The sequence below is a fragment of the Oncorhynchus kisutch genome, linkage group LG12 (assembly GCF_002021735.2).
Source record: "Oncorhynchus kisutch isolate 150728-3 linkage group LG12, Okis_V2, whole genome shotgun sequence".
Classification (NCBI taxonomy): domain Eukaryota; kingdom Metazoa; phylum Chordata; class Actinopteri; order Salmoniformes; family Salmonidae; genus Oncorhynchus; species Oncorhynchus kisutch.
In genome coordinates, this window is record NC_034185.2 from 31,777,789 (window position 1) to 31,790,529 (window position 12,741).

General features: G+C 44.7%; 1 protein-coding gene across 1 annotated transcript in view; it reads left to right on the forward strand.

The window, feature by feature from the left end:
• The window catches only part of LOC109901393 (neurexin-3b), a 524,234-nt gene that overhangs the window by 496,791 nt on the left and 14,702 nt on the right, over positions 1–12,741 (forward strand). The window contains exon 24 of the mRNA XM_031837378.1: positions 2,040–2,121. Within this exon, the coding sequence (XP_031693238.1) occupies positions 2,040–2,121 (82 nt within the window). The remainder of the gene's footprint in view (positions 1–2,039; positions 2,122–12,741) is intronic.

The following is a 12,741-nucleotide window of genomic DNA, read 5'->3' on the forward strand; positions in this document are numbered from 1 at the left end:
CCCCCCCCCCCTCTCTCTCCCCCCTCTCTCTCCTCTCCCTCTCTCCCCCCCCCCCCTCTCTCTCTCCCTCTCTCTCTCTCTCTCTCCCTCTCGCTCTCCCCCCCCTCTCTCTCTCTCTCTCTCTCTGAATATATTATAATAAATAGACTCCCTAACCGTGGAGTGCGTGTATTCGCCGGCATATCAGGGCCATGGTGGTGAGCCTAACTGCCTGCATGCCTTCTCCTGGGCGGCTACAGCTATCATGGAGATGGCGGAGGAGGTGCCGGCAGCAGCAGCCGCGTTTCATTAGTCTGTCAAACTCAATGATATTTAGAGCCTAGCAGGCAGCGTGGTGGTCCAGCTCTGCAAACTCAATCAGCGCTGTGATTTCATAACCCTGCTCTGTGACACCTCTTATTTTATCTACCTGCTGATCCCTTCTAATAAACGCCGCTCCCCGCCATGCTGAAATACGACCCCTCTGTCCTCCCCAGGTGAGGCCCGAGAGAAGAGGCGAGGGGATAAATCTGAATTGTGGGATAGTGGAGGTTGGCTGATAATCCACCCGGTCGGCAATCGCCTCAAATCCGTCTGTATCCCAAATGGCACCCTATTCCCTATATAGTGCACAAATTTTGACCAGAGCCCTATGTGCCCTGGTCAAACGTAGTGCACTAATAGGGAATAGGGTGCGATTTGGGATCCACTCACCGTCCCCCGACCATTCCCCCTCTCTGCTGCACAAATCACAGCGTTTCAGTAGGACAAGGCTGATCTGTGGCTCTGGGTGTTTCATGAGAGCCCATTGATTGCAGAGGAAGGAGGAGAGGAGGAGGCAGGCTGTAAATAACTTGAGCAGGAAGGAGAGGAACGCTAAAAGGAAAACAATCTGCAGGCAGAGAGGGAGGAGAGAACACTATGTAAAGAATAATAAACACAATGAAAGATGTTTGACTTGAGATGATATATACTGTAGGGCGCTCAGCCCGGGCTGAATATTCCGTACAGTATAAAGCTGGCTAGATGTCCTGAGTGGGATGGTAGTAGGGGATTGTTTCCGGGCACAACACCATTTTGCCACGAATCTGACACGTTTTGCCGTTCCCAACAAATGTTCCTGATCAGGGTTAAACCCTATGAAACTTGGGCTAGGATCAGTACTTGGGAACTCGTGTAGTTTGAGCGTGTCAAGGACGCACCGATGATAGCTGTTCCATCCTCCAGACCCTTGCTGGATGTCCCAGTAATTTTTAATGAGCATATTGTAGTATGAGCAGGGCCACGACGAGATTGGGCAAGGACTACTGCCAATAGCCAAGAAGCACTCAGCGTGTGAGACCAAAACCCGGATGGGCGGAGTTTGTACAATTTAGACCATTTATTGGTCTTTAAGTGAAATCTCCACCCACCCGGGTACCGGGCCATGCTCAACAAACTCGCCCAATCATGGTGAAGAGGAAAGCAACAACCACACACACCGTGTGGACGAGGTAACAGAAGACAGATTGATGAAGACTGTGGAGAGAACGCAGCCTTTTCAATATTACCTCTGCGTCCTACCATGACAGAAACCAAAAGATAAAGGCTGGAATAAAATAGCCTATCCCCTGTAGCAACCTGTTTTCTATTATAAAAGTGATATCATTACCCTAAAAGTTCAAGTCTGTCCAACCATTTGCGGGTCCATATTCTGGATGTTTCTCCACATAACAATAAAGCAGCTCGCCGGTTGCATGTCGGCATTTTTTTCCTTTGACAAACGAGAAACGTAGGGCGGGATCGACTCGGGAATCATGGTGTAATGTGAGCACCCACGTCCTGGGGTTGAGGATGGACGGAATAAAAGATTTGGGACAAGGAAATCGAGAACTGTCCAATTTGTTCAGATTTTCTCCGCTCGGCCCGATTCAAAACAGCCTCCATACAGATATATTTAACTTGTGGTGATTCCCAGTGTGTGTTCGTGACTCAATGTGCTGTTCGGTCTCACCATGTTCTTTTGACGTCTTCTCTCCGTCTGTCTGTCTCTGTGCGTCTCTGTGTCTCCCTTCCACCAGCAGACGACAGATGACATAGTATCGTCGGCAGAGTGTTCCAGCGACGACGAGGATCTGGAGGAGTGTGATTCCGGACACGCAGGTGGGATGGGGTGTGTCGAGTTGTGCTTGCTCAGAGCTACCAGTCGTTCTTTCTTTCTTACTTTGATTTGCAACCCAAACCAAAAAGAGAGGTTCGTTCTCCTCTAAGCATCATGTCCCACGGGAGCCTAAAGTGTAACTGTAAAAGACTCCCTAAAAGCACCGAGAGACGCGGTAGCACGAGTCTACGGTTTTAGCTAAATGGAGAGTGGAAAGAGCTCTAAGCACTTTGGAGTTGGATGAAAGTAAGATAATATCCTTAGCATGCCCTCTGTAGAAAAGTTTGAAGTTATGTTTAGGCTCCAATCTGTAAGTAACTGCATATATACATAGTTCTAGACGCACCCACATATAGTATAGCGTGATAGCCTATAGTCAGTGATATAGTTTAAGTATAGTCTCTAATTTAAGTTACACTTAGCTATGGGGCCTTTGGTCGTTAACATGGTTAAAAACTGTTAATACTAATTTTGTTCTCTCAGCATTCAAGAGAGCAAACTTTCAATCAAAAAGTACAAAATTAGTATCAAGCTCCATGTTCACCTGTCCAAACTGATGCTTCAAAATGTATCTGTCCTGTTGTACATGGTTGACATGTTCTTGCTGTGCGTGTGTGTGCGTCTTCTCCACAAAGGATACATTTTGAGATCTATTTTTCGAAGAACAAAATGCTTTCAGCATAGATATTGTGATATGTGGCAGACTAACTGCAACGGACCCAGTCCTCCTCCTCTCTCTTTCTCCTGTTTTCTCCTTTGTTTCCTTATACGTCGGAGGCTTGCCTTACCTGAAACATTCTAATAGAGAACAGATATCCTCGAATTTCTGTGCGCATCGTTTTTCTCTCTCCCCTCCTATAACACATATAGTTTTGACACCAGGTTAAAGTGAGATGTACGGGGACTTTAGAAAATGTGAATTTACTTATTCCACATATTGTTGTGTTACAGCCTGAACTCAAAATTTATTAAATATACATGATCATTTCTACCAATCTTCACACAGTACCCATAATGACAAAGTGAAAATATGTTTTTAGACAAAGTATTTAAAAAATTAAGTACAGAAATGTCTCATTTAACTAAGTATTCACAATACCGGTTGCTTGGGTTTGGTCGGAAAGCCAACTGAATTTGGAGTGTCATGGCACAGGGGTGTGAATACTTATGCAAATTAGATATTTATTTTCAATACATTTGCAAAAATGGCTAAAAAAATGTTTTCAATTTGTCCATTTATTTATTTTTGGATCAATTTAGAATTCAAGCTGTAACACAACCAAATGTGGAACGAGTCAAGGGGTATGAATACTTTCTGAAGGCACTGTAACTCTCACTTCCCTCTACAGTAGTGTGAAATAATCATAACACATTACACCAGAGGTGATAATTAAGTGTGTTTTAAATGGAAACATGTCACTTGTTTTGAGACGACTTGGGTTTAGGGTTTTATGCATGTTAATATTCATATCAAGCTGTCAATCATGTTCCCAACAGAGCTTAGCCAGTTGTGTTGTCTGATAATAAACCCAGATGGACTCCTATTGCTCCTGAGAATGAATAAGTACTAACTAATACTGTCTGGTTCAGTGGGTGAGCCAGCACAGAAATAGAAATGACTAGGGTTTACTGAGAATGGTGCGACAAACCAGAACAAACATGCAGTCCTGTGGGCGAAAACAGCTCGTTGATGAGAGAGGTCGAAGGAGAATGGCAAGAATCGTGCAAGCTAACAGATGTGCCACAATCACACAAATAATGTCTCAGTACATCTCGGAAACGCATCTCCGGGAACGCACAACTCGTCGATCCTTGTCACGGATGGGCTATTGCAGTGGGTTCCATTCCTATCAGCTAAAAACAAGAAGAAGCGGCCTCAGTCGGCACGCGATCACCACCACTGGGCAACTGAGGAGTGGAAAAACATCACCTGGAACATGACAGTGAGTTCATTGTACTTGAGTGGCCAGCGCAGTCCCCAGACCTCAACCAAATAGAGCATCTTTGGGATGAGATGGAACGGGCCGTTCGCAGCATGAATCTGCAGCAACTACGTAATGCCATCGCATCAGCATGGACCAACATCCCTGTAGAACGTTACCAACAGCATGTAGAATGCCCCTGGATAATTCAGGCTGTTCTGGAGGCAAAGGGGGCTCCGACCTGTACTGTACTAGATAAACTTGCGAGTGAGTGTATATCTATGGTGTGAGTGACCTCTCCCCCTCTCTCTCCTCCCCTGAAGCCCTGTGGCAGTCATTCACTAGCGAGCAAAATCGTTTTAATTACTGGGCTGTCCTTCAAAATGCCATCATAGAACACTAATTAATGCCCCACTAATCTGCCTAAATATGCCCGGGCTAATTACGAAACATATGTCCACTTTTCACGGAGCACAATGTGAAGCAGATTCCATTAAGACCAATTGAAATGCTGTGTTCGCCTATTCTGTTATTCCTGGTAGAAGATCATGGATCGACGATTCTGCTTATTTATTTATATATTTATGTTTTTAGATAGGTTTCTGAATATGTGCACAGGGATAAGGAAGTAATTCCACAGTTTATCATCTCTAGAGCTTTGTCATCTTGTAGTTTTCTTGTAACATTCGTAGCGTGGAAATTGCGCATAAGGTTTTTAGCAGGAATGTTATCTTTTTCTGTACGTGGTCTTTTCGATTTGACTATTGTCGGGAGAAAGTACTTTCCTCTGCAAAGCCATACATACGATAACTTTATGTTATCTTGTGTCATGGAGTTACAACATCTGTATTTACCCTAAAAGAAATGAAATGGACATGGCTGACAGCTTGAACAACTTGAAAGTGTAACGTTCAAACTTAAAACCCAACTTTTCTCAAAAGCAAAAATGTTAGTAAGTCAGTAACTACAGTATACTATGAACTTGTTAGTCAGAATTGAGTCAACTTGGTACCCCCCCCCCCCCTCCTCATATAGTGATGATAATAGTGAACTACATTTAGTCGTACACAGTCATACATACCTCTCACCATGTTGACACAGAAATTCATATCCTCATTCTGATCCCCTGCTTCCGGTTTTGTTAACAGTTGCATGACATTGTTTTTTTTTATTTGTTTTGTTTCTTTCTCATTTGAATCTTTTAATGTTCCATGGTGAAGCGCATTCTGGACATCTCTCCTCCGCTGTACCCTTTTCTGACTTACTGTTTCATTTGTTATCATTTGAGTTGTACGGACTCATTTATTTGTTTATCTTGGTGCCCTCATCCGCCCATCTACCAGGATAGAGCTGCTCCCTCCGTTTTGCCTCATCTTGTGCCGCATGATATTTTGGTGGTTGAAAAAAAAAAACACTTCTCCTACTCATCTTCTTGTTTATGTTTTTTTGCGCCATTAAAGACTGATTCTGAAACATCCCCCATTTTCGATTTACAACAGGAAATGAAAGGCAACAAAATATTTTCTTGCCATCATCCTTTTTTGGGCCTTGTGCAGGCAACCCCATTCTGTCTCAAGAAAGTTGTGTGTGAAAGAATGACTCCCGCCCCCACAACATCCTACCCCGACCCCAACCCAACCCCATCCAACCCCGCCTTCTTTCTCTCAGCCTTTCTGCATATACATGTCTGTTTTGAATGCAGATGGCATAAAAATAATTTTATTGCCACAAAGTATATCTGTTTTTCTATTCTATATCTGTTGCTCCTAGTAGAAGGCATTTGTGGCATGCATACGTACGTGACTGTACAGTAGACTAGAAGACTAACTTCCTGTAACTTTCTCGGTGATTCCTCCTCCTTCTTGCTAATGCATGTGAATTTGATTGGCAGCCATTTTCTATGCTTCTAATTCCACCCATAACTTTGCTCTCAGGCTAACCCTGCCCCGCCCTGCCCACTGTTGTTATGTGTTTAGGGGCAACAGTGGTGTTTAAAACCCAGCCACTGTCGCCCTCCTTCTTCTGGTCTTGTTTCTGTGTCTGTGTTTGTCTGTGCATGTCTGCCAACCTGTTGTGTCTGTCCTTAATGTTTGTCTGTGAATGTTTTGTCTATGTTTTAAAACTGTCAACCTGAAACGACCCTCTGGTCCTGAGAGAGTTCACACAAGAAGGTGACAGGAACAGTGCAGGAACAGAATATTCTACACCTGGGCCTGACTCCATTTCAAGAACTACAGTTGTGCACTGTACCGGTCGATAAGTAGATGACAACACAATTAAGGACACTTCCCCTAACTTACTTTCTTATCAACCCTAGTTTAGACAGCTAAATCTACGATAGATGTTAGCCCCTCAGTAGTTGACAAAGTGACTGATCAACCAGGAAATCGCCATGCTCTTCAAGTCTCTTGTGAGGGGTCATCATTACAAAAGATGCTGCTGATGATCAATCACTTTGGTTACCCTAACCAATTCGGACAATCATTACATTGCACATTTACATTTTAGTCACTTAGCTGACGTTCTTATCCAGTACAACATTCGGCGACATTGTACATTCTTTTTCAAATAACCCAAAGAGCCGAGTGGCAGGTCGACAGGTACAGTAGAGAGTTAACTTCACAGCGCCACTTTCAGTCTCACGGTGCATAAAACGAGGACACACAGGACAGCCATCCAGCAGAAGGAGAAACGACATGTAATAAAATCTTATGAAATGTAACCGCGTGAGCCATTAGATTAGAGTATCAACGACGATGAATAGGCCCAGCGATCTAATGGAGGACTAACCTAATTCTGCATGTCTCTTTAACACATGAGTCGGCAGGGAAACAGGGAAAGAAAAGCCATTGAGTAGGCTGTGTTAGATCGGGAGCGATGTAGCCCATGATTTCTTTATCGTAGCGCTGATGGTAGTGCTGATGATATGAAGGACCAGGACGAAGCGGGGGCGTCAGGTGGGCGACGGGCGCGATGAGGAGAGAGTGAACTGTGAGCGGGATGGAGCAGTGACTCTCTCTCTCTCCCGCCTAGTGGCATTACGGTGGACCTTGGCTGGCTGGAGCTGCTGTCGTCAGGCCCCGTCGGGCTGACTGTCACTTCGACACAGGCCCCAGATCAGTTTAATGGTTATTCAGCTGACATGTCATCGGAGCGGTGAGGTGAGCTTAATGGCCCTTCGACAAATCGACCGGCCGACAGGGGACTTGCTTTGCTGCTTTACACCGCGGTGGCTGGCTGGAGGATGCCAATTTAATAGGTCGGAGTGCACCCAGCCAGCCTGCCACACTGTCCTACAAAGGACAGCACAATCTGACAAAAAAAACATCCTAGCTATCTGCCATTAAGGGATAGGGCAGGAGGACACCCCCCTGAAAGTAAAATCTCTCCCCTGGGTTATCTGCCATGTGCCACCCACACGCCCGGATAAGGGACACCCCCATGAACCCCCCTCCCCACCCCTGTAAAGTAGGACATTGGTGCTTCCTCACAAACTGGTGAAGTCTTCTTGCTGTCTGTATTCTGACAAGCTGTCAATCTTCTCCTAAATGTATGCTGCTGAGATTTACCTCAAGCGGAAAATATGAACTTTTAAGTTAATGCTTGGTAGAAAGCTCAGACTTCCACGATGTACCTGTATGTTATAATAAGCCCAGGTGCTGTATATCCCTTTATAATGCTCTGACAGTAAGTGCTGGATTCAATCAGATCCGCTTTAGCCGACATCCGCATAGCAGTTGTTTTGGCGGTGTCGGAGGTGGAACTGCATTAGAGCTGTCAAATCAAGAAGTGGCTCCTGGCATTATACCTAAAGCCGATATTGCCCACATGAACAGAAATCCCATGCAGCCTTGTTTACAAGTTTGAACACTGGTATGTAAGATGCAATCTATACCTTGATTAGGCTGATGGAAATCCTCCCTATTTTGTTTTGTGTTTTTTCTATTTTAGTGTCATTATTTCTATACAGCCTACACTTTCTCGCTCTGAACCTTGTCACGTGAGTGGGATGGGTGTGGCTTGGTGAGACCGTTTGACTACTCCAACTACCGCGTGTATCCTGGACATACGGCTAATAAAACCTGAAACTTGGGGAGGAGAGTTACTGCAGCTCTCTGCAGATCTTGACCAACATCCTGGTTCCCTAGGAGGATGATCGGGGTGGATGTACTGTATGTGTACGTGACCAATAACATTTGAGTTGATTTAGTGAGGTCGAGAACGGTCTTGTTCAATCTGCTTTTGTCCCGTCTAGTATGACTCATCCTACATCACAGCGTTCGTCTGTCTGAAGGAACACTTTGTTTTTAAAGGATGGCGTCAGAATGTTAGTGCATCATGCTGCTTCCCCATTTAGTCTCGGGGCTTTCTTTCCAGACTTCATCACCATGGAGAAAGAAAGAGAGCGAGAAAAAGAGAAAGGAAACACTAACTAGTGTACCTCCAGGTCTGCTGAAGTGTACACTGTAGGCTTAGCACAAAGCCCCTCCGTCTTGACATTAGCTGAGAAAACGAATACGAACGGCGTCTCGTTAAGCAAACTCATTAGAACGTGCAGTGCAGTGTTGCGCTGAGGTAAAACACTGTGAAATGTGCAGCGCTAGTAAGAGAGCTAACGCGGAGGATTAAAGTGTTTACTAAAACGTCAAGGTCCTCTGGCAGGCTTTTGCTTCCCAGAGCCACACACACCTCTCAGAAACACACACACACACACTCTCTCTCACACCCAGGCAGCTCCCTTCGGATGGGATGCAAAGGTTTTGTTGATCTAGCAGGAAAGCTAACAATTGCCAAAAGCTTTTAGATGTTCAGGAATGAAGGAGTGAGCGTACGGATGCAAACAAGGCCAAGACGATACAGGGTAGATGGAGATAAACAGACTCTGAAATCACTTAGTGAGCGATGCTACTGTTTATCCAACAAGGCAGCTAGCCGATTCCTGATTAAAACATTACCATAGCCACACAATGGCAACAGAAACGCTGAATTGGTGTACAGAGCAGGGTACATTGTCTAGACTACACACCTGGGCTTGGCGGTGATCCACGGAACCTGTATGTTGTTGGCTAAATAACGTGACATGCACATTGACATCATAAGGCAAGTACCAACCAATAACACTAAAGATATTAAAGCGATAGTGATAAACCTAAATATACCATTTCATCCACTCACGTCTCTCAGAGAACTGTTCCAGAGCCAAAGCAGAAGAACCTGGACTATAGATCTAAAAAGAAATGTTCTTGTCCCCATGGGGTCTGGATAGCCCCATCTCCTTGTGCCCTCTTGTGGAACATCCTCGGAACATTGTTTATCTGTCAAGCAAAGGCTGTTGGATATGCATTAGCATAAAACTGAACTAAACTAAATGTAATAAAAGACGACATTAATTAATTAACTTCCAAGTTGATTAATTAGGTAAAGACTATGACAAATGGTTTTCCTTCTTCCTACCAGATGGTTAATGTAAGTAATAGTAAATGGTTCTTTGCCTGAAACAATATACCCTACAGCCTTTGGTAAATGACCTCTAGTGACCTTTAACCCCCTCCTGACACCATGACCCCCAGCTTGCTGTACTGTTACTGTATATTACTCTCCCTAAATGCAACTTACTTAAAGCATGCACTAACCATGAATCTAATGGTAAAAACAACAAATATATAAACATGTCCAATATTACCTAACCTCTCTCTGACGTACACCCAGATTGCACGCCTGTTTTGTGTTTTAAAAATACTAACAACAGATATGTATTTCATAAAGAAATAACTAATAATAATGTTATTATTATTAGTTACTATATGAAGGTGGTGACAATTTCCCCTACGAACTGTCCCTCCTCTCTACGTCTGCCTCAGTGTGTGCTTTCTGGTTGTTCATCTTTGATAGTGTGTGAGAATTTTTTATGCTTTGAATTTTTGCTTGCCAATTGTTTTTTTGATTTGTCTGTTTGTACATATATGTAAATATACATATATGTGGATATCTATGTTAATTACTGAAATTGCTCCAAATTACCTCTTTTACAATCTGATAATTAGCTTAGAAGTACTATTGATAATGTTATGAAGACATAATTTTAATGAGTACTTGCTTCATTTTTTCTAATGATTTTGATTGGTCAACTGTGGTTGGAATCCACAGCTCTGATTGGTTCCCCAAAACACCTGACCCATTGTACAATAACAGATTCCGAAATCATTTTATTAAGAAAAAATTGAAAAAAACTCAAATGCAGTATCCTCACCACTATCTGTTTCAAATTGTTTCAAAGCTGTTCTTACACTGATATATTCTTTCCTGTTATTTAAATTAGCAATTTTGATTACATTTGGATTAGAATGAATTCATTGATTATTAATTTGTGCATGGCAAAGAAAGAAGTTGCAGCTTAGGGTTTGTAAAAAAAAACTGTGTTGAAAGTGCTGTTCTCTTCTGTATATGGGCATGTACATGCTCATGGTTTGTATGTCCCCATCCCTTCCTTACAGCCAAAAGCTCTAATGCCGCCCGGCCGCTTCGTGCCACCTTTACATGGACATGGCAACTGACGTACACATTCACCCCCATCTATGTCATTTTTTACCTAGTCGTTTCATAGGTCTCCCTCCCCGCTCCCCCCCCCCCCCCCCCCCNCCTCTCTCTCCCCCTCTCTCTCTCTCTCCCCTCTCCTCCCCCCCCCCCCCTCTCTCTCTCCCTACTATCTCTATCTCTCTCCCTCTCGCTTCTCCCCCCCCCCCTCTCTCTCTCTCTCTCTCTGAATATATTATAATAAATAGACTCCCTAACCGTGGAGTGCGTGTATTCGCCGGCATCTCCGGGCCATGGTGGTGAGCCTCCAACTGCCTGCATTGCCTTCTCCTGGGCCGGCTACAGCTATCATGGAGATGGCGGAGGAGGTGGCCGGGCAGCAGCAGCCGCGTTTCATTAGTCTGTCAAACTCATGATATTTAGAGCCTAGCAGGCAGCGTGGTGGTCCAGCTCTGCAAACTCAATCAGCGCTGTGATTTCCTAACCCTGCTCTGGACAACCTCTTATTTTATCTACCTGCTGATCCCTTCTAATAAACGCCGTCTCCCCGCCATGCTGAAATACGACCACTCTGTCCTCCCCAGGTGAGGCCCGAGAGAAGAGGCGAGGGGGATAAATCTGAATTGTGGGATAGTGGAGGTTGGCTGATAATCCACCCGGTCGGCAATCGCCTCAAATCCGTCTGTATCCCAAATGGCACCCTATTCCCTATATAGTGCACAAATTTTGACCAGAGCCCTATGTGCCCTGGTCAAACGTAGTGCACTAATAGGGAATAGGGTGCGATTTGGGATCCACTCACCGTCCCCCGACCATTCCCCCTCTCTGCTGCACAAATCACAGCGTTTCAGTAGGACAAGGCTGATCTGTGGCTCTGGGTGTTTCATGAGAGCCCATTGATTGCAGAGGAAGGAGGAGAGGAGGAGCAGGCTGTAAATAACTTGAGCAGGAAGGAGAGGAACGCTAAAAGGAAAACAATCTGCAGGCAGAGAGGGAGGAGAGAACACTATGTAAAGAATAATAAACACAATGAAAGATGTTTGACTTGAGATGATATATACTGTAGGGCGCTCAGCCCGGGCTGGAATATTCCGTACAGTATAAAGCTGGCTAGATGTCCTTGAGTGGGATGGTAGTAGGGGATTGTTTCCGGGCACAACACCATTTTGCCACGAATCTGACACGTTTTTGCCGTTCCCAACAAATGTTCCTGATCAGGGTTAAACCCTATGAACTTGGGCTAGGATCAGTACTTGGGAACTCGTGTAGTTTGAGCGTGTCAAGGACGCACCGATGATAGCTGTTCCATCCTCCAGACCCTTGCTGGATGTCCCAGTAATTTTTTAATGAGCATATTGTAGTATGAGCAGGGCCACGACGAGATTGGGCAAGGACTACTGCCAATAGCCAAGAAGCACTCAGCGTGTGAGACCAAAACCCGGATGGGCGGAGTTTGTACAATTTAGACCATTCTATTGGTCTTTAAGTGAAATCTCCACCCACCCGGGGGTACCGGGCCATGCTCAACAAACTCGCCCAATCATGGTGAAGAGGAAAGCAACAACCACACACACCGTGTGGACCGAGGTAACAGAAGACAGATTGATGAAGCTGTGGAGAGAACGCAGCCTTTTCAATATTACCTCTGCGTCCTACCATGACAGAAACCAAAAGATAAAGGCTGGAATAAAATAGCCTATCCCCTGTAGCAACCTGTTTTTCTATTATAAAAGTGATATCATTACCCTAAAAGTTCAAGTCTGTCCAACCATTTGCGGGTCCATATTCTGGATGTTTCTCCACATAACAATAAAGCAGCTCGCCGGTTGCATGTCGGCATTTTTTTCCTTTGACAACCGAGAAACGTAGGGCGGGATCGACTCGGGAATCATGGTGTAATGTGAGCACCCACGTCCTGGGGTTGAGGATGGACGGAATAAAAGATTTGGGACAAGGAAATCGAGAACTGTCCAATTTGTTCAGATTTTCTCCGCTCGGCCCGATTCAAAACAGCCTCCATACAGATATATTTAACTTGTGGTGATTCCCAGTGTGTGTTCGTGACTCAATGTGCTGTTCGGTCTCACCATGTTCTTTTGACGTCTTCTCTCCGTCTGTCTGTCTCTGTGCGTCTCTGTGTCTCCCTTCCACCAGCAGACGACAGAT